General features: G+C 55.1%; 1 protein-coding gene across 4 annotated transcripts; it reads left to right on the forward strand.

Moving 5' to 3' along the window:
- The first annotated feature begins 464 nt into the window (after nt 1–464).
- On the forward strand, nt 465–24,711 carry MAP7D1 (MAP7 domain containing 1). Of its 4 annotated transcripts, XM_025926183.2 has the most exons (18): nt 468–814; nt 15,077–15,427; nt 15,628–15,696; nt 16,759–16,922; nt 17,651–17,765; nt 19,208–19,318; nt 20,471–20,593; nt 20,690–20,856; nt 20,959–21,101; nt 21,641–21,969; nt 22,255–22,432; nt 22,519–22,657; nt 22,791–22,895; nt 23,168–23,221; nt 23,394–23,436; nt 23,539–23,629; nt 23,751–23,944; nt 24,113–24,711. In XM_025926183.2, the coding sequence occupies exons 1-18, from the start codon at nt 769–771 to the stop codon at nt 24,121–24,123; spliced, it is 2,433 nt and encodes an 810-aa protein (XP_025781968.1). In that variant the 5' UTR covers nt 468–768; the 3' UTR covers nt 24,124–24,711. The 4 variants fall into 4 exon arrangements, with proteins under 4 accessions (XP_086572593.1, XP_086572592.1, XP_086572594.1 ...); XM_086716466.1 differs by having other exon boundaries at nt 466–814; nt 20,471–20,856; XM_086716468.1 differs by lacking the exon at nt 19,208–19,318 and having other exon boundaries at nt 467–814.
- Nucleotides 24,712–25,422: the final 711 nt, after the last annotated feature.

A 25,422-nucleotide genomic window follows, 5' to 3' on the forward strand; every position in this document is an offset into this window, starting at 1 on the left:
AGAGTCCTTTTAGGGGTCTCCTTGGGACCCTCCTTCAGGTCTCTCTACACCCCCGGGGTGGATTTGGTTTGAGGTGGGGTTGGGGGAGAATTTGGATTTGAAGCTAGCGCCAAGGCCCCGGGGCCCCGGAGCCGGAGCCTCCAGGTTCCAGGGTGGGATTGGGGGCTCCCATGCGCGCTCCCCTCGACTCCCCCCAGTCCTAGCGGCGGGTGAGTCACCGGAGCGCTCCCTACATAGTCTTCTCTCGCTGTGGCGCGTACCAACGCGCGGCCGCAGGGGGAGTCACAGGGACCCGCGTCCTCAGGGAGCCGTGGCGTCCCCTCCGTCACGGCTGCAGGAGAGGCGTCCCCAGCTCGAGGGCCCGCGCTCCAGGGCGGAGGCGGGGCGGGGCGCGCGGGGCGGGCGCGCGGCGGCTCGGTCCCTGGACGCTGAGGCGGAGACCTCCCCGCGTCGTACTTGGTACGCGCCAGCGGGGAGGCCAGGCCCAGCCCCGGCGGTACAATAGGGTTGGGCCGCGGCCGGGACTGGGCCGGCGCCGGGCAGGGAGAGGGATCGCTGCCGGATCCGACAGCCACTGGGCGCCCGGCGACTCCGAGCCTCGCAGGCCACCAGCCGAGCCAGCCCCGACCTTCCCCGGAGCGCCCCCGCCTCCGAGTCTTGCCCGCCGGGCCGGGCCGGGCGTGATGCACCGCGGGACCCCTGTCCTGGCCGCTGGCCGCCGCCGCCGCCGCCGCTGAGACCCCCAAGACCCCCAGTGACGCCGCAGCCATGGAGAGCGGCTCACATGCAGAGCCGGGTGCGGGCGCACCCCCAGGTATGCCGGGATCCACGCACCGGAGAGATGGGGGGGAGGTCGCGGGGCCTCGGGAAGGCCGAGGAGAAGGCCAACCCGCTGGGCGGAGACCCCTCCCCCGCCGCGCCCTCTGACCACTTGGAAGTTTAAAAATAAAGGCTGCAGCGGCGGCGGCTCGGGGCCACCGACGCATCCTCTGACAGCTGCCCCCTCCCCCACTCTGGGCGCTGGGACGCACTGGGCGGCGGGCTCCGCGAGGACCCCGCGCCCGAGTTGCTGGAGAGACCCTTCTGCCCCGACCCAGTGCCACCTCGGTTTCTCCTCCTGCACCCCCTCCCCGACCCACCCCAGGCCCTGATGATCCTTTTCAATTGAGCTGGGACGTCTATCCCCCACTTCATCCCAGGTGGGGAAGTGTGACCCCAGCCTGAATGTGTGTGTTGGGGGTCCAGATTCTCAGGCCTGGAGCCCTGCATACCGAAACTTAGGCCCTGGCGCCCCGCGACGCCCAGGCCCTGGCCCAGACCTCGCCCCCACCCCATCCCTCCAGCTGCCGCGCAAAGGGCCTGTTGCTGCTGCGGGCCGGCCGGGAGTGGAGGGGAGGGCAGGGGGAGGTCTCTAGCTGCGGCTGCCAAGTAACCCGCCGGATAAAGACGAGGGGGAGGGGGAGGCGGCATTGTTTGGGGCGAGGGCGGGAGCTGGGAGGTGGGCCGCCTCCTCTGCAGCCTGGCCTACTCCGGAGCCCACCCAGCCCGATTTGGGGAGGAAGGGGACAGAAGTAAATCTGCGTATCCGGCCACCCTCCTTCCTACCCTCTTTAGGCCTGAGTCTCTCTCGAGAATGAGGTGAAGGCTCAAGGCCGCACTCCCGGGACCTGCCACATCATTCCTCACTCAGCCTGAGGCTCTGGATGCCTACCCCCGCCCCCCTACACACACTCCAGGCCCCAGACCATCAAAGCTACCCTCCCCTCCCCTCACCCCACCAACCACCAGTGCCCTGGACTTCTGCAAATCCCATTCGGATCTGGGAGCAGCTGATGAGGGGGTGGGGACAGGTTTCTGGTTGGGCCTGGTGTCGGAGGGAGGGATTTCTCTTTCTCTTTCTTCCTGGAAGGGGAGGGAAGAACATGATTACTGAGGACCCAAGTTCCGTTCCCACTGACTCAGGGGGGAGGCGGCCCCAAACTCACACCTCCATAGAGTCCTAGAGCCTAATCCCTGCCACCTCCCTGACCCCTGCGGCGTAGGCCCAGCATGAAACAGTGTCTGTGGGTGCGGAGAGCCCAAGAGGAGGCGGCACAGCTTGGCTGTGGGTGGGCTCCTCCCCATGCCAGCGTGGGTGCTTCCAGGGGACTGTGTGGGTGTGGGAGCTGGAAGGCGCAGGTGGGGGAGGGGGCTATCAGACTGTTGTGGTCGAGGAGGTTTGTAGCCTGTGCTGGAACAGTGGCACTTGGGTCAGTCTTGTCTCTCCTGAGCCTGAGAGGGGACACCCAGGGAGTCCTAGACTGGATCCATTTCATCTGCTTATTGGCTGTCTGCATCAGAGGGGCGCAGGCACTGATGTGTACATTGGGGCCTGAATGGGCCTGATTACTGGGCTGCAGATGAGGGCCTGAGTGAGTGTCTAGTTTAGAATTAGGGCACTTGGGTGGGATGCCAGGACTGAATATGAGGGCATGGAGGGGGACATGCTTGGCTATACCGCCGGGCCTGAGGGGGCCTGCATGCAGGGTCCTGGGTTGGGAAGACTCTTCTATACACAGGACCTAGACAGAGTCACAGGAGAACCTAGATCAGGCTGGTGGCTGATCCCTACACACAGAGAAGGTGAAGGTGACAGGAACCCCCTATAAGCCAAGGGCACTAAAGGTGGTGCCCGTGGCACGTACCCTGTCAAGTTTGAGGCATGGGGCTGCGACACTGAATGCACATGGCACGATCCCAGCCATCTTTGAGTGCCCTTTGCACCCTGAGCATTACTAGGAGGCAACATGGCGTAGGGGACAGGTGCGGACTGGAGCAAGTGACTTGCCTCCTCCAGCCACAGTTTATGCCCCTGGAAAATGGAGGTCATGTTATCAAACCTTGTGGGGTTAATGTGAGGGTTAGAGATGATGTACTAAAGGCACCTGGCACAGAGACGCCCGCAATACAGTATTATTACCATTATTGTGGTTATGCTCATCAGAACTGGTGCCAACAGGGAGGTACAAAATATGGGGGAGGTGAGGACAGGAATTGGGAGCTGGTTTGCTTAAGAATGTAGACTCTGGAATCAAACAGTTTAAGTTTCCCCTTCATTACTTACTGCTGTGCGGCCTCAGGTAAGTTGCTTAACCCGAGTCTTAAATTTTCCCATCTATAAAATGAGAATAGCGCCAGAAATTATCTCATGGAGATATTGGCATCATTAAATCAGATGAACACATGACACACTTAGCCCTGGCACATAGTTAGTGCTCAATAAACTCTAACTATTTGTTTCTTTTGTTTATTGTCTTTAATTCCTTTGGAGGCCTGAGGAGGAGGTGTGATTAATTAGAATTTCAGGAGGTCAGTATGGGACAGAGGGCCAGGGAGAGGGGAGTTCTAGATACACACGAGCCAGGGTGTATCGGGGGGACAGAGGGGCCCCTGTGCTTGAGGTAGGGCAGTGGAAGCAGGAGAGAGACCCAGGAGGTGCGTGCAGACAGTCATCCAGCACAACATAGTGATGCCTGCCATGTGCTGGCTATGCAGGTGGGAGAGAAGTGAATCAGACAGAGTCACTAGCCTCTGGGAGCTCCTGACCCAGTGACGGAAGGCGATGTGTTCACTGTAGGGGAACCCAGGTATAAGGGTGATACAGTGGTCAGTGGGCTCTACTTGTGGAAGGCTTCACAGAGGAGGAGGCATTTGAAGTGGACCTAAAAGGATGAGTAGAAGTTAGCGAGACTGACAACAATGAGCTGTCTCTACATATAGCAGCCAGCCTAGCTGGTGCCTCTCACTGACAGCTTCGTCCCTGCTTGGGCCACTGGGCCCAGTAAATGAGGCCTCTAATGAGCCCCTAATGTGCAGTCACGCATATGCAAACGAGGAGGAAGGGGCATCAGGCCAGTTTACTCCCCCTTTCCCTCAGGATGGGCATCAGCTGTTGGTGGGGCAGGGCCGAGGGAGGGGGAATGAGCTGAAAGCAGGGCCCTGACTGGAGTGGCGGCACTTGAGAGCGGCCAGGGCTGGTCTCGGGTCTACCAAGGCTGGAAGTTAGGCCGCAAGCAGCAGGGAGCCATGTCCTTGGTTCCCCACTGGGCCTTGGGACAAGTGAGGGAGCCAAGGAGCCAGGCCCAGATAATGCAGCTTTGTTGGCTGTGGTAGCGCTGCCTGGCACCCCGGGGCACAGCCTTCAGCATCTCCTCCACCACCCCTCAGCTGCAGCTCTGCCCTGAGTGGAGCAGAGAGCATGGTAGGGGGTAGATAGCGTGGTATTGCTACCTCCATCAGTGCTCCTCACCAATAGGAGGAGATTCAGGCTCTTACGAAGGATAAGTCCAACTTATCTCCAGCCTCCTATTTATTAAGGGCCTTCTCTGTGCCAGGCATGATGCTTTGCCTGTCATGTGCATTGTCTCATTTGATCCTCAAAACAATCCTTGAGTAGGGCCTAATGTTATCCTCCTTTTACAGATGAGGATCAGAGAGGAAACTCACTTGCCCAAAGTCCCACAGCTAGGAACTGACAGAGGCAGGATTTGAACCCAGGTCCATCTGGCTCTAAAGCCTCTGCACCAAACCTCAAGACTGAACTACCGTGGCTGAGCCAGCCAGTGATAGAGTCTGACATGCTTCCCTTGCATGACTGATCTTGGCATCTTGGCATCTTGGTCTTAGGGACCCCATGATCCATTCTCTGGCAGGCATAGTAGAGCCAGCAGAGCCCTGGGTCCCCTGTGCATCTTGCCCGGTTGGAGTCTGAGTAAGTCAGCTCAGAAGGAGGCCCTGGACCCAGGCAGTGGGGACAGTGCAGCCAGCAGGCCATCCCCAGGCCCCTGCCCTGAGCAGGTAGGCCCCAGCCCGGGCAGCCCTGCTGAGGCTGAGGGAGGACCCGTGGTGGGGCCTGAGCTGCGGGATGGGGTCATTTCCTGCCGCCTAAAATAACAGGAAGTGGGTGCTCCTGATTGGAGGCTGGGAACAATGGCCGCCAACCAGGCCAGAGAGCTCCTTCAGATCTGCGGTCTCAGTTGTGATCCCGGCTTTATCATCCACAGAGGCCCAAGGCCTGGCCCCAGTGCCCTGCCGCTAAGGGCCTGTGGCCCAGGTCCTGAGGACTGCTGGAGCAGGCTGCCCCGTTCTCTGAGCTGGCTCAGCTCTACACTGGCCGGGAGTAATGCTGCCCCCTAAGGGTCCCCTCTGTCCCAGCCCGGCAATTAGGCATCTCGCAGAGTTTGTCCTTCCTGCCTTCCCCTGCCCCATCCTCCCAGATCAGATCTTTCCAGGAGGGGAAACCCAGGGGGCTGTACCCCTTTGAGTGAAGGTACAGACTGTCATGCCGATTCGGGCCCAAATCCCAGCTTTGCTACTCACCAGCTGTGTGATTTAAGCAAGTGTCTTAATCTCTCTGAATCTATTTCTTCATTTGTCAAATGGGGGTAATAACATCTGCTTCGTAGGATTGTGGTAAAGAAGAAAGGGACTGATGCGTTTAAAGTGTTTAGCTGTGCCTGACACAGCATTAGCTATTGCTGGTGTTGACAGGACTTTCCCCTGGCCCGGGTAAAGGAGTGCCCAGAAGGGGCAGGGCAGAAGCGACCTGGAATGGGGCTGTATACGTGCGCCGGGAACACTGTGTCTCTGAGTGCTGTGTGGGTCTCTGAGGCTTCTTCTGTGCCTCAGAGGGATGCCTGGCTCCGTGTGTGTGTCTGTGTGTATCTGTGTGTCTGTCGAGTTCCAAATCCCACTAAGTCTGACTCCTGTGTATATAGAAGAGAGAGAGAGAGAAGGGAGAAAAGAATGTGTTCTGTCTCTCACCATTGTTCAGGCTCCGTTCACTTTGTCTGAGTCTCTCTCTCTCTCTCTTTCTCTCTCTCTCTCTCTCTCTCTCTGTGGTATGTATTCTGTCTCTATGGGTCTTTGCCCCTCTGTTGGCCTTGCCATCTTCATTTGTCTGCCACCCGAGGAGCTGCTGTGAGAGCCGGAAGGCTCTGGCTACAGGTGCCCATCTCTATCTTGCTTCCTCTCTCTGCCTCCCCATGCTCCCCACCCAGGGGTGCTGTCCATGCACCCCCGTCTGCTAGCTCTCCTCTGGGCACTCCTTTGCTCTGGCCCCTGGAGGAAGGCCACTCTCCCCCCATCTCCTGCCCAGGTGCCTCACTTCCTGCCTCCTGGTGGCCAGCCTGGGCAGGAGCCTGCCTTATCCTGCATTCCTGCCCTCTGAGCTCAGTGCCTACCTGCCACACCTGCACCCTTCACCATCTTGGGGGGAACCTCCCTGGGGGAACCACCGAATCACTTCCTTCTTCAGAGAACAGGCAGGAACCTCAAGGAGGGGTGATGTGACGCCTACCAGAAACACTGTGACATAAGGGTTCTGTCGTCAGATAGCCTTGGGTTCAAATCCTACCTCTGATGCTGACATGAGTAATTCACTGAACTTGTCTGAGTAAGTTTTCTCACCTGTGAAAGGGGGGCCATCCATAGAACTTTCCTTTTAGAGCTGTCATAAGGATGAAATGAGATGAGGGAAAGTACCTGGCATACGGTAGAGCTTCAGTACCTTAGCTTGTTTCCCTTCCTGGGCTTAGTTGCCGGCAGGGCGCACACAGGGCTCCGGTATGAGCAGGACCTTTAGGGTTCAGAGAGGCGAGGCTTTGGAGCAGCTCGGGGTTTGACTCTGTGCTGGCTAGGTGGCTTTCCACAGTACCCCCATCCCGTCCATGCGTGTATCCATCCGTGTGTTCATTAAACAGACACAGAACCCCTGCTCTGTGCCGACAGGTCCTATGTGAGGCCCCAGGCTGGAAGAAGGCATATGACCCAGTCCCTTCTCTCCATGATCTCCCTTGCTGGCAGGGACAGGGGCAGCAGGCAAACAGAAGAACCAGACTGAGTTATCAGCGTTGTGAGAGGAATATTTGGCCCAGCAGCAGTTGTTGGTATGAAGGAGGGAAGGACCAGAGGAAAGGGACTGCCAGCTCCCAGAGGGTGGAGATGGGGCGTAAGCAGGCACCCTGAGACATGTGACACACCCTCTGAGAGACTTGGCCCGGATCTTTCTGCAGACCCCACATGCGGTCCCTCTTGTGCTCTTGAGAAGATAAGACTTTCTGTGACCCTGTGATCAGCTCCTACACCTTTGCCCTGCTGGTGCTCTTTGTGCCAAGAAATAAATACAAACTATCTGTCTCTTATCCAGTTCTTAGCAAATACTTCTAGTAAATATCAGCAAAGCAAAATAAAACTAATAGTAGCTAAAACCTCACAATTTGACCCAGGCCAAAAATAAAGTGCGATGGCCGAAGGATCACATTTGATGAGTGAAAGTGGCAATAATCAGAAATCGGTTTAACCATACCGTATAGATAACCTACCAAATAATTTATTTGGCTTACTATGATTTGTTCTGGGTAACCCTGTCCCAGTGGCATTTCGTCAGTGTTGGCATACTTCTGAGGAAAATATTTGTATTTGGGGTCAATAGTCCACCAGGTCAAAAGAAGAGATCCAAATGTCCTGTTTGCCTCTCGAGAAGTCTTAAATTTTTTTTTAATGCGTATTTATTTTCGAGAGAGAAACAGAGAGAGCACGAGAGGGGCAGAAGGAGAGGGAGACACAGAATCCAAAGCAGCTCCAGGCTCTGAGCTGTCAGCACAGAGCCTGACGTGGGGCTCAAACTCAGGAACCATGAGATCATGACCTGAGCTGAAGTCAGACGCTTAACCGACTGAGCCACCCAGGCGCCCCTCTTGAGAAGTCTTTCTTGTTGAGCTGCTGGAGTCAAACGCTCATTATTATTTTTAACTTCTACCTGAGTGCCTCGTCCAGGAAGCTGCCCAAATGCAACTGAGATGGCGTTGTTTTGCTTCCCTTCAAGTGTTTATCCCTTTGCAATAAATTGCCACGTGGATTTACTCCTTTTCTGTTTGTTTTTGTTTCTTGGGTTTTTTTTGCTTGTTTTGTTTTTTGTTATTGTTGTTGTTTTGGCTCCTGAACAGGTACTCCTTTATTTATTTATTTATTTATTTTTAATTATTGGCCTCCTTTTTTTTTTTTTTTTTAATGTAATTAATTTACCTTAAGTAATCTCTACACCAAACGTGGAGCTCAAACTCACAACCCTGAGATCAGGAGCTGCATGCTCTTCCGACTGAGCCAGCCAGGCGCCCTGGATTTACTCTTTATTAGAGTAAAAATCTCCTTCTCTTGCACTGCGTTAGGCCAGGGTGGCTTTCTGGTATGGCATTTTATTCTCGTTCAGCAGCATCTCATGACTGTGTCTCCATGTACTTGGCACTCTGGTGGCTGTTACTGGTGTGGCAGTGAGCAAAACAGACATGGCCTAGCCCTTGTCGGGCTTCCTCCCAGTCTAAGGGGAGGCTGACAATAACAAGAGAGGCCCACAAAGAAGTTTGAAGTTGTATTAGTCACAGTGCTCCAAACAAGAGGCACACGAAGCCACGAAGGAATTTCTCCTGATCAGAGAAGCCAGGGAAGGCTTCCCTGAGGAAATGGTGTCTGAGCTAAGATCTGGAGGCTAAATGAGGTTTAACCAAGAAAAGGGCAGGGGCTCCTGGGTGGCTCAGTCGGTTAAACGTGCAACTTCGGCTCAGGTCATGATCTCATGGTTCATGAGTTCGAGCCCCGTGTCAGGCTCTGTGCTGACAGCTCAGAGCCTGGAGCCTGTCTCCCTCCTCCCCTCCCCTCCCTGACTCATGCTCCATCTCTCTCTCTCTCTCTCAAAAATAAATAAAACACTTAAAAAAAAATAAGTGTAGAAAGAGATTATGCAAAGTCCCTGTGGCAGGAGGGAGTATGAATATGGTTACCAGAATCAGAAGGTGACTGTAGTAGGAGCACAGAAAGCAAGTGGGGAACATGCAGAAGAGATTTAAGAGGTACGGGAGATGGGGACAGGGACTTCAGACTATGCCAGACTTGTAGTTTGCACTCAAGAATTCTGTTTTTATCTTTAGAGCAATGAGAAGCCACTGGGAGGTTTCAGGTGTCTAAAAGTACCATGATCAGATTCACATTTGGAAACAATTACTCTGGCTGCTCAGTAGAGAGCAGAGTGAAAACGGGTGGTGGGGAGAGCAGCGGGAAGACGTTGTAGTCATCCAGGTAAGAGAGATGCTGATATCAGCCAAGGTGGAGTCTGTTGATTATTTCATTCAACAGATAGTTGTGGAGCACCTATGTGCCGGCCCTGTTGGTCTTAGGGTTAGAACAGCTAACAAAACAGACACACACGTGTGCCCTCATGGAGGTTATCTTCTAGAGATGGGAGACAGTGTTACAATGGTGTTAATACTTGAGAGAAAAATAGTGTTGGAAAGAAAACGTACCATTGGAGAGGGGAAGGAGACTTCTATTGCAGTTTGTAATTTTAAATAGGGTCAGGGAGCGTGTAAGTGAGAAGTGACATTGAAGTAAGGGCATGAAGGAGAGGAGGGAGTGAGACACGCTGAATCTGGGGGCAGAGAATTCTCAGCAGAGAGCACAGCAAGTGCATAGCCCTGCAGCAGGGGAATGCCTGGAACAGTGGCTGGAATAGACTGAGCAGGGGGGAGGGAGAGGAGGAGGAGATGGGCCCAAGACGTAATGGGCCGGAGAGGGGAATCCTGACATTCTCAGAGGTCATTGTAAGGCCTTTGTTTTTTCCTCCCCACGAGATGAGGTGTCTTTGGAGGATTTTGACAAATCCTCCAAATCCTTAGAGCAAGGGATTGACTTGCTCTAACTTAAAAAAAAAATTTTTTTTAATGTGCATTTATGTCTGAGAGAGAGAGAGAGATAGCGTGTACGCATGCATGTGTGTAGGGGGTAAGGGGCAGAGAGGGAGACAGAGGATCTGAAGTGGGCTCTGTACTGACAGCAGAGAGCCCGATGCAGAGCTCAAACTCAGGAACCCACAAGATCGCGACCTGAGCTGAAGTCGGACGCTTAACTAACTGAACCACCCAGGCGCCCCTGATCTAACTTATTTTTAAACGGAATCACTCTGCTGCTGTGTTGAGAAAAGATGAAAGGGGAACAAAGAATGGCAGTAGGGAGTCTTTATTTATTTAATTTTATTTTTAAGATTTTATTTGTTAGGGGCGCCTGGGTGGCTCAGTCGGTTGGGCGTCTGACTTCGGCTCAGGTCATGATCTCGTGGTCCGTGAGTTCGAGCCCCGCGTCGGGCTCTGTGCTGACAGCTCAGAGCCTGGAGCCTGTTTCAGATTCTGTGTCTCCCTCTCTCTCTGACCTTCCCCCATTCATGCTCTGTCTCTCTCTGTCTCAAAAATGAATAAACGTTAAAAAAAATTTTTTTTTGAAAAGATTTTATTTTTTAAATCAATCTCTCCACCCAACATGGGGCTTGAACTTACAACCCTGAGATCAAGTTGCAAGCCCTGCCCGCTGAGCCAGACAGGCACCCCAGCAGGGAGTCTTTATAGGGGATGACAGTGGCTGAACCAAGATGATAGAAGTGGAGATGGTGAGAAGTGATTGGATTCAGAACATACTTTGCACACAGAGCCAGAAAGATTTACTGAGAGATTAGATGTGGGATGTGAGATAAGAAAAGACTCTACAATGACTCCCAAGACTTTTGGTCTGACAGACTGGGAGGACGGAGTTGCCCTTGGCTGAGATGGGGGAAACGGGGAGGAGCAGGGTTCTGGGAGGAAGATCGGGAGCTCAGGTGGGAATGTGTTAAAGCCGAGGTGTCTGTAAGACATGCAGGGGTGTCAAATAGGGAGTTGACACCCTATATGAGCGAAACTGGAACTCAAGGGAGAGGTCTGGGCTGGAGATACAAACTCGGTTGTCATCAGCAGAGCAATGGTATTTAAAGCCATGAGTCTGGATGAGGTCACCAAGGGAGTACATGCAGATGGAAAAGAGATGAACTCCTCCACTGAGCCCCGGGGCACCGGGCGCTAAGAGGTTAGGCAATTAAAGACGGATCTGCAAAAGGGACTGAGGAGTCAATGGCTAGCAAGGTAGAAGGAACGCCAGGAAAAGTGTGTTGTCTCCACAGCCCAGTGCAGAAAGTGTTCAAGGAGCAGCGAGGGATCATCTGTGTCAAATGCAGCCCACAGGTTAGCAAACCGAGGACTGAGAAACGGCTGCTGCTTTCACAGTGTGGAGGTCATTGGTGGCCTTGAGAAGAGCAGTGTCATGGAGCAGCAGGGGTGAAGGCCTGACCCAAGCAGACTCTTGTAGCAGAGATTTGGGAGAAGTGGACAGAGTCTTCTGGGCAGGTGCCGTTTCTTGAGCCCCTGCCAGGTGCCCGAGATGATGTACCCACTCGCTGTTGGAACCAACATCTCAGTGGGGAAACTGCAGCTCAGACAGGCTCAGGGCTTTCCCCAGGTTCCACAGCAGAGCTGGGATTTCCCACCCAGGCCTATTTGACTCTGAAGCCTAAGATCTTTCTACTCCACTGCATCTGACACTTGAGGGCCGGTCCTCCCAGGCCTCATCCCTCCACCTCCTCTCAAGCTGCACCCGGCTACTCAGGACCTAGTTGGAGATTCACTGTCTTGCCTGGTGGGTGTGATTTGCCTAGGTGTAGACAAACATCCACCCACCAGTTTTCCTTGCAACACCCATAGCACGCACAGATGCTAGAAGAATGACAGTAAACAGGCCTCACCCTCAGCCTTCAAGCTGAGTACTTCACACACCTAAGCTTTTTGGCTCCAGATGGTCCTGGGTTCAAATCCTGCCTCTGCCACACACTATTTTTCTTTTTTTTTTTTTAATTTTATTTTTTCAATTTACATCCAAATTAGCATATAGTGCAACAACGATTTCAGGAGTAGATTCCTTAATGCCCCTTACCCATTTAGCCCATCCCTCCTCCCCCACCCCTCTAGTAACCCTCTGTTTGTTCTCCATATTTGAGTCTCTTATGTTTGGTCCCCCTCCCTGTTTTCACATTATTTTTGCTTCCCTTCCCTTATGTTCATCTGTTTTGTCTCTTAAAGTCCTCATATGAGTGAAGTCATTGATTTTTGTCTTTCTATGACTGACTAATTTCACTTAGCATAATACCCTCCAGTTCCATCCACATAGTTGCAAATGGCAAGATTTCATTCTTTTTGATTGCCGAGTGATACTCCATTGTATATATATACCACATCTTCTTTATCCATTCATTCATCCATCGATGGACATTTGGGCTCTTTCCACACTTGGCTATTGTGGATAGTGCTGCTATAAACATGGGGGTGCATGTGCCCCTTCGAAACAGCACACCTGTATCCCTTGGATAAATGCCTAGTAGTGCAATTGCTGGGTCATAGGGTAGTTCTATTTTTAATTTTTTGAGGAACCTCCATCCTGTTTTCCAGAGTGGCTGCACCAGTTTGCATTCCCATGCCACATGCTATTTCTGTGACCCTGGGCAAATCACTTGGTGGGATAAGCTTTGACTGTCTCATCTGTATAATGGGGGTAAGAATCTCTACCTCTCAGAGCTCATATAAGGATGCAGGATAGGGATGCAGAGGGCTAGCTTAGTCCCTGGGATGCAGTAAGCACTGAGGGATAGCTGCTAATTTTCTTGCCCACTGGAGTTGGAAAGGAGTTTGTGGGTGGCTGGGAAGTAGACTAATAGTGGCCAGGCAGCCTTCCGAAGCTGGTGTGGGGAAAGCTGGGTGGGCCGTCACGGAGCCTAGAGGCTGGCAGACTTTTATGGGCCCTTAGGGACACAGGGCCTCTGCTGGGGCTCTCGCCTGAGCCTAGGAAGCTACAAGGGAAGGAATGAGGGGAAAACTGTGATCCTCAGATTTGGTTGCATAACACATACTACTTCGTACTGCCTTAAATTTTTTTGTTTTTTCAACGTTTATTTATTTTTGGGACAGAATAAATAAGAGAGAGAGACAGAGCATGAACGGGGGAGGGGCAGAGAGAGAGGGAGACACAGAATCGGAAACAGGCTCCAGGCTCTGAGCCATCAGCCCAGAGCCTGACGCGGGGCTCGAACTCACGGACCGCGAGATCGTGACCTGGCTGAAGTCGGACGCTTAACCGACTGCGCCACCCAGGCGCCCCAACTTCGTACTGCCTTAAACAGAGACAGGAGGCTGTGATTGCTGAGAGCACGGACGCTGGTGACAGGTGCCGGGTTCAAGTCCAGACTCCTTCACTTACCAGCTGAGTGACCTCAAATTGCTTTACTTTTTCCCATCCGTAAAAAAGATATTTATAGTGTCTCCCGCCTAAGTATTTTCAGTAAGGACTAAAACGAGTATCTGTAAACTGCTTTGAATACAGGAAGCTCTTAAAATATACGTAACTGTTAAAAGGTTATCGTTAGCACTAAAATCACAATCTTGCGAGGTAGGTACTATCCCCACAGGAACTGTGGCACAGAGAGGGTGTGTAACTAGCCCAACGTCACACAGTTAATGGGGAAGCCAGAATTCACATTCAGATAGTCTGCCTTCAGAGCTCACATTCAGTCACTGGATACCTGTCTCCCTGGAAAAGGTACCCACAGTCCCAAACGTGACTCCTTGGGAGTGTCCTCTCCCTACACACACGTTGTCACCCACAGAGATGGGGAGTTTGCCACCTCCTGAGAGGGCCAGATTTCCCAGAGGAGAGCACTTGGTCTGGTAGTTTGCTCTGGTAAGAGCGAAAAATGCTTCCTTAGACTCACCTTCCCGTGCTCCCTGCTCTCTAAGCCCAGGTTCAGTGGCTGTATCCCTTTGTTCCCTTCAGCGCTCAGAGGGTAGCAGCAGATGTCAACAGGACTTTTTGCAGAGCTTTATGTGACCCACAGGGAAAGGGCAGGAAGTGTTTGCTGGCACGTGAATCATGCCAGGTGCTTCATTGACATCCCTACTAGCTTGGGCTCATTATCCCCATTTTACAGATAGGAAAACAGAGACTTAAAGAGGTTGAATGGCTTCCCCAAGGTTACCTGCTGGGGAAGCATGCCCTCCTTTCCTGTGTTGGGGTGGTAAAATCAGAATTGGGCCTTCATCTGACTGATTCCAAAACCTGTCTCTCCACTCTCCATAACATGCATGTGCTCACATGCGTGCATATCCACGTACATACCAAATCATGTGGCTTCCTTACTTGGCACCGTGCTGTCTTTTACAGGGATCTTGAAATATTATTGTCTTAAAAATTTTTTTATTTTAATGTTAATTTATTTTTGAAAGAGAGAAACACACACAGCATGAGCAGGGGAGGGGCAGAGAGAGAGAGGGAGACACAGAATCCGAAGCAGGCTCCAGGCTCTGAGCTGTCAGCACAGAACCCGAAGCGGGCTGGAACTCACGGATTGCAAGATCATGACCTGAGCTGAAGTCAGACGCTCAACCGACTGAGCCGCCCTGAAATACTATTATCTTAAAAGAAGAAATCTATGTGTGTTTGGGAAAGGAAAAAAAGATTACAAAGTGAAAGTAGCTGGTTGCCCCGCCCCCACATTGGGGCTTTAGCAACATGGCCTCCCACTTGCGCCCAGACTCATGGCCTTCCTCTTGGCCAGTCCCCTGTGCCCAGCACTGGCACTTCTGTGTACCAGGCCTTGGGTTGGGCACCGTGACCCCGAAGTGAAGCAGAAAGAGGCGGGAGGCAGATGTGACCATTTGGTGCACCAACGAGTGCTACCAACTTTCTCTTAGTTTTTCCAGTACACCCTGCTCCCTCCTGCTCCTTTGCAAATACTCTTTTCTTTGCCAGAACCCTCTCCCCTTGGCTTTGCCAACTCCAGGTCACCCTTTAGCTCTTGGCTTGGTTGTTACTTCTTCAGGAAGCCCCCTAAATGCAGGTTAACCATCTCTGCTGGGTTACCCTCCGACATAGTACTTACTTATTCTATGCTGTAATTGCCTAGCTATTTATCTGTCTACCTGCTAGAAGGTAGGTTCCACGGAGGCAGGGACCATGGCTGTTTTCTCAGCACGATATCATTAGTATCTGGACCAGGGCCTGGTACACAGAAGGAACGCAATAAACATGTTGCGTGAATGAATGAGGAGTCACTTGGACGAGGGAGAGAGCTCCGTGTTGGACTGAGGGCACGGCTGTGCTATCTCACTCTCTCTCTCCTCTTGTGTTGGTCTTCCAGCTGTGGCAGCCAGGACCCCCCCAGAGCCAAGACCTTCTCCTGAAGGTGACCCCTCCCCACCGCCGCCACCACCACCGATGTCAACCCTGGTCCCTGACACTCCCCCAGACACCCCACCTGCCATGAAGAGTGCCGCTAGCTCTAAGCAGCTCCCACTGGAACCAGAGAGCCCCACAGGGCCAGTGGGGCCTAGATCAGCCCCCCAGCAGGAAGAATCCCCTTCCTCAGAAGGGAAGAGCAGGGGACCCACCCCACCAGCCACAGGCCCCCGGGATTCCAGACCTCCTCGAAGGAGCAGCCAGCCATCCCCGACGGCGGTGCAAGCCTCTGACAGCCCTCCCACCAGGCAAGGTATGTACGATGTGCCCAGTCCTGGGCCCAACTCCTTGGCTCGGGCTTCCAGGCATGGATGATGCCACTGGACGGAATCTCCTGGGCCCAGGAGGAGATGGGGAACAATGTGGGGATGAGGCCTGGGGGAGGGCCCTGAGGCTGACTCCCCATTTGGGGGGAGCCTCTGACCTAAGTCTGTTCTCATTCCCTTGTCTAAGATGTAAAGAAGGCAGGAGAGAGACACAAGCTGGCAAAGGAGCGGCGAGAAGAACGAGCCAAGTACCTGGGTGAGTGTTGGGGAAGCGTCATCATCCCCACCATCCTCGCCATCAGCCTCTTATCCACAGCACTAACACTTCTGAATGCTTCATTACGGGCACTGTGCTAAGAGCAGTACATGCATTATCTCATTATCTCAGTGGGTCTCTCGACCCTTCCTGAGGATGGGAAAACAGAGGCTCAGAGAGGTGAAATCATTTTCCTCAGCTGCACAACTAGTAGAATACCTGATATTCAGACCCAGAAGCCTGACCTCACCCTCAATCCCGTGCTCTTTTTTTTTTTTTAATTTATTCATTTTGAGAGGTGGGGGAAGGGGCAGAGAGAGAGGGAGAGAAAGAATCCGAAGGAGGCTCCATGTGGTAGGCATAGAGCCCTACATGGGGCTTGATCTCATGACTGTGAGATCGTGTGACCTGAGCTGGAATTAAGAGTTGGAAGCTTAGGGGAGCCTGGATGGCTCAGTCGGTTGGGCAACCGACTTCGGCTCAGGTCATGATCTCGCGGTCTGTGAGTTCGAGCCCCGCGTCGGGCTCTGTGCTGACAGCTCAGAGCCTGGAGCCTGTTTCAGATTCTGTGTCTTCCTCTCTCTCTGACCTTCCCCCATTGATGCTCTGTCTCTCTCTGTCTCTAAAATGAATAAACGTTAAAAAAAAAAAAAAAGAGTTGGAAGCTTAACCAACCGAGCCACCCAGGCCGCCCTCAGTCCCGTGCTCTTAATCACAATTCATGAAAATATGTCCAGCAGCTCCAAAGGCAGACAGGCCCTAAGGAACTCATTTCTCCTTTAGCACTGAGAGACCGTGAGGCCAATGGGGGAGAAAGAGACCTTCCATCAGGGAAATCTTGCTTCTGAGACCTGAGCCTGCCTTCAGAAAGCCCTTCAGTTTGGTTGGGGGGGGGGGAGCCTGGGGGCAGAGGCATCTCCCCTCCCAAGCAGGCAGGAGAAAGACCCACCTGGGGACACAGTAACCGGGAAGGCCACCCAGTTGGAGGAGACAGGCTTGGCCTGACTGCAGCAGAACCTCTCACCCCCCCACCGTCCCCCCGCCGGGGCTCCTTTCCCACAGCGGCCAAGAAAGCAGTGTGGCTGGAGAAGGAGGAGAAGGCCAAGGCGTTGCGGGAGAAGCAGCTCCAGGAGCGCCGCCGGAGGCTGGAGGAGCAGAGGCTCAAAGCCGAGCAACGCCGCGCGGCCCTCGAGGAGCGGCAGCGGCAGAAGCTGGAGAAAAACAAGGTGCGTGCGTGCTGACTTCTGGCCGGGCACGCATGGCCTGTGTACACGTGTGTGTGTCCACACATCCGTGTTCATGCCTCTGTGTCATCCGTGCCCACACGGTAATGTCTGTGTTCGTATCTGCCGTCATGTCCCTGAGCGCACAATCTGGGCACCCGTGCGGCCGCAGACGCGCTTGGTTCTGTGCATGCTGGGGTGGGCACCTGTAACGGTATGCTATCAGTGCGAGTGTCTGTGTGTGTGTGTCCCGTGTGTGCGTGTATGCAGAGGCGTGTCTATGTGATGCTGAGTTCCAGGACATGAGGAGCGCCCTGGCTTGTGCACTGGTGAGGAAAGGAAGGAAAAGGTGGCCCGGTCTTGCCAGGGGGCCCTCAGGCTAAAGGGAAAACATAGTCCCAAGGTCAGGACCCTCAGTGCCAGGGGGGACACGGCCCTCCCTGGGAGCCCCAGGGCAGGGGAAGTCCCACCCCATCCTCAGAGAAACAGCTCATACATCCAGGAAATGACTCAAGAACAGTGAAAAGCTCCCCAAGAACAAGTTGGAAGGGATCTGTTACAAATGGCCTTTAATCATAGCAAGCATTCAGTAACCTTGGTTACCTGCAATGAGTCAGGGAAAACTTCTTGGGTGGGGGAGCCTTTGTCACAGGCGAGAGAAGGGGCCTTTCTCCCAGGTATGATGGATGATTCTGAGCCCAGACCTCTCTCCTCTCCCCTCTCCCCACCAGGAGCGCTATGAAGCGGCCATCCAGAGGTCAGTGAAGAAGACATGGGCCGAAATCCGGCAGCAGCGCTGGTCCTGGGCAGGAGCCCTGCACCACAGCTCCCCAGGACATAAGACCAGTGAGTGGGCTGGAGGGCCTAGTGAGTGGGTGGGTGGGGCTGGGGCCTGACGAGTGGGGACAGGGACCAGCGTTGGTGCCAGGGGCTGGCAGCACCCTGCAGCAGGTATGCCTTGCTTCACACGACCTGTGTCTTCTCGAATGACCTTGTAAACCAAATTGTCCCTTCCCGAGGACTTCTGCTATCAAGTCAGAGGTGAATTCTCTTCATTTGGTTTGCTCTTCAAACCTCTGTCACTTTAGATTAGCCTTCTTTGCTCCCATTATTACTATCAGTTGATGATACAGAAAAGAACACTTGAATGCCTTGCAGACACTGGGTATTTAAGAAAACTACCACCCCCTTGTGTACCTGTCTTGGGCGGCAGATTTGTGTTTCTGAGTTTTCTTCATGTCGGGCCATCAGGATTGGGGTCTGATTCTTTGCTGGCATGTATGTACCACCGTGTTTGAATGTCTTTATGTAACAGCAGAGTCCAGTATTTCCAGCTGTGGACCTTCTGGTGTATGTGCTCGTGGATATGTGTGTGTTGTACGTCAAAATATGCGTCTGTTTGTTTGCCTTGGTGTGTTTATGGCCTTGTGTACCTCAGTGAGGGCTCCCAAGTCAGACGGAACTGGGCTAGGATCCCAGCTCTGGCACTTGCGGTGTGACCTCTAACATCTCGATGTCACTTTCTTCGCCTGTAAGATGGGGATAACGATACTACTTGCCTCCGAGGTTGTAGGTAGATGTTTGGGAGGATCAAGTGAGGTAACATGTGTGTGGTGCCCAGCACAGTGCCTGGTACATGGTAAGCATCCAACAAACGTTAGCTGTTACGAATACCGTGATTCAGTTGCTTCGATGTGTTTGTGCCTGTGTGCATCTGGGTCCGACCCACTATCTGTCCGTGTTTGTGTTTCTGTATCTGTGCATGTCTGCACACACATGTGCATGTGGAAGTGTACCTTTCACTCTACACGCCCCTGCATGTCTTTGTCTTTGTGTGCCCGTGTGAACGTGTGGATTTGTGCGAGTGACTGTGACTCGGGGTTCTTCTGTTTAGGAATGTCTGCATTTGTCCCGGTACGTGGGTGTGGTAGCCATAGCGCCTTGGCAGGGCAGTGCCAGCAAGCGCCGACACCGGGTGGCTGTGGGGGAGGGGTTGCAGCGCCCAGCCCCAGGGAATGGCTTCCTGGCCAGGAAGGCTATAGTTTCTCTAGTTCTGCTCCGTCCCCTTCCTCTGTTCCTTCTCCATTGGCTCCCCCAATCCAGGTTGTCTCTGGTCACCTATCCCCCATCCCCTCCTCCCAGAGCCAAGTCCGCCTTCTCCTCCCCTTCCTAGCCTGCCCACTCTTCCCTCTCCCACCCTGCCCGCGGAGCATCCTGCATGGAAGGCCTCAGTGCCCCCCCTGGCTCCTGTCCGGCCCGGCCCTAATGCCGTGTCTTTTCCCCTCCAGGTGGGAGCAGGTGCTCCGTGTCGGCAGTAAACCTGCCTAAACACGTGGACTCTATAATCAACAAGCGGCTCTCAAAGTCCTCTGCCACGCTCTGGAACTCCCCCAGTAGAAGTAAGAGAAGGCCCAGCCCTCCTCCCTCCAGAGCCCCTTGTAGCCCCCACCAAGCCTCTTCCAGAGCTCAGCAAGAACCCCAGATCCCAGGAGCCCTCACATACTCCAGGTCTCCATCCCCATTCTACCCCACCCAGGGCTCTGCACCCCTCAGGAGAGCCGGGTGTATGGGTCTGGACCCTGAGGACAGAGATGTGCCCTGCAGGGGAGGAGAACAGAGACAAAGAGCAGTGTCCCAGCAGACAGCAGGCCTGGCTGGGGCCTCAAGAGCAGGTGGAGGTGGGGGTGGGGGTGGTGTTGGGGGTAGGGGTGGAGAGTGGGAATGGGCAGGCAACCTCATCTCCAACCACAGCCAGCTGGCCTCGGCCCGCCTTAGGCAGGTGGCCTTGCCCCCAAGTACCAGACTAGCCTGGGTGCTGTGTGTGCAGAGCGGGCCCCTTATTCTGGCTCTACCCTGGGGGGCCCAAACGACCCCGCCCTCTCTGCCTTCAGAGCCCTAGCCATGGCCTCAGCTGGCTCCAGAGTTGTGGGCAACTAGGGTGGCATGGCCCCTGTGTTCCTACCATGCCCTGGTGCTCATATGTGAAGGGGCCATGGTAGGAGTTATTTATAAGTTTCTCCAGCTTTTATTTGGTTGTTCTGTTGCCTAGCAACCAAATCAGCTGCTGTACCAACTCCACCTGACTGAGGCTTAAAAATAACCCAGCAGCTGAGGGGACAGAGCAGGGTGGCCCAGGCCAGCCAAGTCCCCTAGCAGTCTCTCTCTGGCATGGGACACCCCTCAGTCAGGAGCACAAGGACCCTCACTGTCCCCCATCCATGGAGCCATGCAACCCCAGCCAGCCCTCTGATAACAGGAGGTGCAGGGTGCTACAGTGGGACGCAGGAGTGGGCAGGGTCTGTCACCTAGGGAAAGTGGTAGAGGGGGCCCTCAAGCCATGCAGGGCATTGCCCTGGGAAGCATCTTGTTGCCTGGGTCTGCAGTGAAGGTCAGGCCCCAGGGCAGACAAATGTGGCTCCACCGGACTGGGGTGAGGGTCCTGGGGAAGCCTCTCTGGGCTTAGCAGGGGGATGGCACCTGACAGTTCCCTGCGCTTCTGCCTCCCTGCTGCGACCCCCAGCGGTAACCCGCTTCTGGCATTCTCCCTCTAGATCGCAGCCTGCAGCTCAGCGCGTGGGAGAGCAGCATCGTGGACCGTCTGATGACACCCACCCTCTCCTTCCTGGCACGGAGTCGCAGTGCGGTCACACTGCCCCGCAACGGCCGGGATCAGGGTAGGGGCAGCGGCCCTGGGAGAGCCCCCACGAGGGGCGGGGCAGGGGCCAGATTCGCTCGTGGGCCGCGCCCCGACCGCACTCATCCCTCTGCAGCCGTGCCCGTGTGCCCGCGCTCGGCCTCCGCCAGCCCCCTCACGCCGCCGAGCAGCGCCCCCCGAAGCGTGCACCGCTGCGCCCCAGCTGGGGAGCGCGGGGAGCGCCGCAAGCCCAGCGCCGGGGGCAGCCCGGCCCAGGTCCGCCGCCGGCCTGAAGCCTCGCCGGTGAGTGGGCGGCACGCAGGGGTGGGGCAGGGAGCCGGCCAGGCCGGGGGAGCGCGGCGCCGTCAACTTCTGCTCCCCGCTCTCCTTCCCCCTCCTTATCAGGTGCAGAAAAAGGAGAAGAAGGACAAGGAGCGGGAAAATGAGAAGGAGAAGAGTGCCCTGGCCCGGGAGCGCAGCCTCAAGAAGCGCCAGTCACTGCCTGCGTCTCCACGCCCACGCCTCTCTGCCGGCAACGCCGAGCTCAGGTGGGCGCGCACAGTGCTGCCTGCACATCACCAGGCCATCCATCCATCCATCCATCCATCCATCCATCCATTCACAAATATTTGTTGGGCACCCACTCCTAAAGTGAAAATGAAAGCTCTTTGAGGGCAGATTTATTCTGTTTTGTACGAGTGTTTGGATGACTGAAGCACCTAGAACAGTGCCTGGCATTTGGTAAGCAGTCAACAAATACCTGCTGAATGAATGAATTGGACCCGCCAGGTACTGTTCTGAGGGCTGAGGACACATTGATGAGCCAAACCAGGGCTGGTTCTTGCTCTTTTCAATCTTCCTGGCTATTGGTGAGACAGACAGTAAAGACTCACAAATGAGAATGTGATCACGAACTGGGATATGCTCTAAAAGGAAATAATCTGGTTCTGTGAGAGCATATAAGGTGGGCAGGGCTGAGCCAGCCCTGTGGGGAGAGGGGGATACTTCCTTGAGGAAATGACATGCTCAGAGGGTGTGTAAGTGTGTGGCTGCTGTGCTCAGGGCCTAACTTTTCCTTTTCTCTCAGTCCCAAAGGCAAGGCTCGGCCATCCTCTCCCTCCACATCCTGGCACAGGCCTGCCTCTCCCTGCCCCAGCCCAGGGCCAGGTCACGCTCTGCCCCCCAAACCACCGTCCCCTCGGGGCACCACTGCATCACCCAAGGGGCGGGTTCGGAGGAAGGACGAGGCAAAGGAGAGCCTCAGTTCGGCAGGACCTGTGGACAAGAACCAGAACAAGGGCAAGACCGGTGACGAGAAGGAGCCAGCAGCCCCTGCCTCACCAGCTCCCTCACCTGTGCCCTCCCCCACCCCAGCCCAGCCCCAGAAGGAGCAGCCCACAGCCGACATCCCTGCAGGTGGGTTGCCAGGGAAGCCAACTTTGTCTGTGAGGCTGAGGTGGTCAGAGATATGGGCCCAGGGGTGCCTGGGGACTGGGTGTTGGCAGACAGGCAGAGGAGGCTCTTGCCCTCAGCAGGTCTAGGCCCAGAACACAGGCCAGAGAGGAGAACCACACCACTCTGAGTTGATGGCAGAAGTTGGGTGGGTGGGTCTCCCTGAGGTCCAGGAAGCAGGGGCATGCAGTGGTGATGGAGGTGCCTGAGCTGGTATGTGCTGACTCCTGGTCCTGGATCCCACTCCAGATACTGCTGTCCTGACCTCACCCCCAGCCCCTGCTCCACCAGCGACCCCTAGCAAACCCATGGCGGGCACCACAGACCGAGAAGAGGCCACTCGACTCCTGGCTGAGAAGCGGCGCCAAGCACGGGAGCAGCGGGAGCGCGAGGAACAGGAGCGGAGGCTGCAAGCAGAAAGGGACAAGTGAGTCAACCCATGGGGACTGAAGGGGCCCTTATGGAGGCTGTGAAAGAAGCGCAGGACGGAACCGAGTTTCCTCTGTCCCTCAGGCGCATGCGAGAAGAGCAGCTGGCGCGGGAGGCCGAGGCTCGGGCCGAGAGGGAGGCGGAGGCCCGGAGGCGGGAGGAGCAGGAGGCCCGAGAGAAGGCGCAAGCAGAGCAGGAGGAGCAGGAACGGCTGCAGAAGCAGGTGCCCCCGCGGGCCGGCTGGCGGGCGGGCGGTGCGGGGCTGGGTGTGGGCGCCTCCTGGTGGCGGGCTGGGGGGCTGGCCCGGAGGGAAGGCTGGAGTCCAGCTGCTTAAAGCTCGCGGGAACCTTGGGCAGAAAGAAGAGGCTGAAGCTCGGTCCCGGGAAGAAGCGGAGCGGCAGCGTCTGGAGCGGGAAAAGCACTTCCAGCGGGAGGAGCAGGAGCGGCAAGAGCGCAAAAAGGTCTGCAGAGCCGTGCTGTGTGCTTATGTGGGCGGGGCCATGCTCTGTGCTGGGTTCTGGCTTCAGTTACTGGGATAGTGGAGGCTGGGGGAGTGGGCCCTGCCTTGGGCTTGTAAAGGGTAGACCAAGAAGCAGGTGGGGTGAGTTCTGGTTCCTTGCCTGGAAAGGACTGGTATGAGCTGGAAGGGCCCTGACAGGATGAGGGGCTGGCTGGTGGGAGGTTTAGGAATAGGGCAGCACTTGGGTCTAACTGGTGTGGGGCGTCCCAACAGCGTCTGGAGGAGATCATGAAGAGGACTCGGAAGTCAGAAGCTGCTGAAACCAAGGTCAGGATTCCCCAAAGGCAGTGCTGGCAGCAGGGGAGGAGGGCGGTGGGTTTAGGAAAAGAGGTTGGGGGTGGGGCGCCCTCAGGGTCTGGGCCGGGAAAGCGAATTCAGCACCTCAGTCCCTTGGGGCCAGATATCCCTTGAGTCTGACTGCTCTTCCAATTCAAAGCAGAAGCTGGACAGAAAGGAGGCAAAAGCCAACAATTTCAGCCCAGGTAAATGCCCTGTTCCTCTCATCTCTGTCCCCTTGGCCACCCATCCTCAAACTTCCTGCTCTCCCCAGCCCCTAACTGATGGGCATTCCTTCCCTGTGATAGACCCTGTGAAAGCCGGGGAGGCTCGGCCCTCAGGGCTGCAGAAGGAGGCAGTGCAGAAAGAGGAGCTGGCCCCCCAGGAGCCTCAGTGGAGGTATCTGCTACGATCTGGATCCTGGAGGCCCTGGGCAGGGAGGCAGGATGACACTGGGGCTGTGGGGTGCCCGAGTGGTCCTGGGGTGGGAGGTGCCTGAGTGTTGGCCCTGCATCCACAGCCTGCCAAGCAAAGAGTCACCAGGATCCCTGGTGAACGGCCTGCAGCCTCTCCCTGCACACCAGGAGAATGGCTTCTCCCCTAAGGGGCCCTCTGGGGACAAGAGCCTGGGCCGAACGCCAGAGACACTCCTGCCCTTCGCTGAGGCAGAAGCTTTCCTCAAGAAAGCTGTGGTACAGCCCCCACAGGTCACAGGTAGGGATCCCCGACTTTTCTCCCAGCAGCCTTCCTCAGACTCCCCAGCCCTGCCCTTTCTTCCAGCTCTGCCCCAGGCCCTCTCACGCTCCTCCCTGAAGACCCCCAGACATCTGGGCTAGGAGGCCTGGTTTGCCTTGACTGTTTCCCCTCCTGCTTTTCCCTCAGAAGTCCTTTAAGGGGTCGCCTTGGATCCAGGCATAGCTATGAGGGCTCCTCTGCATCATCTACCAGGACGTCTGGAAGAGAAAGAGACAGAACAAAGCCGGAAGTGGCCTGGGCCCCTTGGGGTGGGTCCTCTGTTATTTTTAATCTGCACCTTATAGACTGATGTCTCTTTGGCTGGAGCCAGGCCCTGCCCCTCAGTGCATTCGTGTGCTCGCACGTGCGGACACCCCCCTCCCATACACACACATACACTCACAGCCTCTCTGGCCACCTCCCTTGGGGAAGGGCCGCCTGTAGTATTTGCCTTGGTTTGGTGGGGTACAGTGGATGTGAATACTGTAAATAGCTTGTGCTCAGACTCCTCTGCGTGGAGGGGGCGGGTGCAGGAGGCAGACCCTCCCAAGACTCCCTGGGGTGATCTTCCTCTCTCTATTTAACTGTAACTGAGGGGGAACCCAGGGCTGGGGCTGGGGGGGGGCACCTTGGGCCACAGAATACTGGTTGCTTTAGGGGTACCCATGCCCCCTGCCCTCGCCTGGAATCAGTGTTATTGCATCTGATCAAACTTCTCCAGAAATAAAGTGAGAATAATTCTGCCAGTCCTGTCTATCCTTGGGGCTGGCGGTGGGTGGGAGCAGGTGCCTTCTGCATTCTCAGAACTTTAGGAGCCAGGGCCTGGCGATATCCACCCCTGGGTACCAGTCCTAGACCTCCTGCCTGTAGTCTCCATCTTGTCACGAATTCATCCATTTAACACATATGGTTCCAGGCAGTGGACTACATGCTAGGGATCCAGTACAGGAAAAGACGTAGCCTCTGTTCTCATGGAGTTTACAGTCTAGCAGGTGAGTGTCATGGACACTGAGTTGCCTATGCAACATCCATTCCCATTGCCCGAACAGAAATGATTTCGTTCAGGTGGCCATCTTCCTCCTGGATCCTCCCACCCCCCACCTCTGTGCTTCGTTAGAGATAGATCCCAGGCCCAGGCGTGAATCATGATTGTAATGAGCTGAAAATGGTGGTCCCAAACCCCTCATGAATGACTGGTTTAGGTACGGGCATGTGACACAATTGTGGCTGGCAGATATAAAGAAAAGTCTCTTGGGCTTCTAGGAGAAAAAAAATGAGGACCTCCCAGTGTCCCTACCTCCTCGTGTTCGTACCCTGTGTAATCCCTTCCCATGTTGTGCCAGGGCTGGGTGACCAACTGAATACAGCAGAAGTGATGGCGTGTCATACGAGAGGTTAGGTCATATAAGACACGGCAGCTTCTGTCGTGGTCGCCCCTTGCTCTTGGACCCACTCTG

This window comes from Puma concolor, chromosome C1, assembly GCF_028749965.1.
Source record: "Puma concolor isolate L17-30 chromosome C1, mPumCon1.1.hap2, whole genome shotgun sequence".
Lineage (NCBI taxonomy): Eukaryota > Metazoa > Chordata > Mammalia > Carnivora > Felidae > Puma > Puma concolor.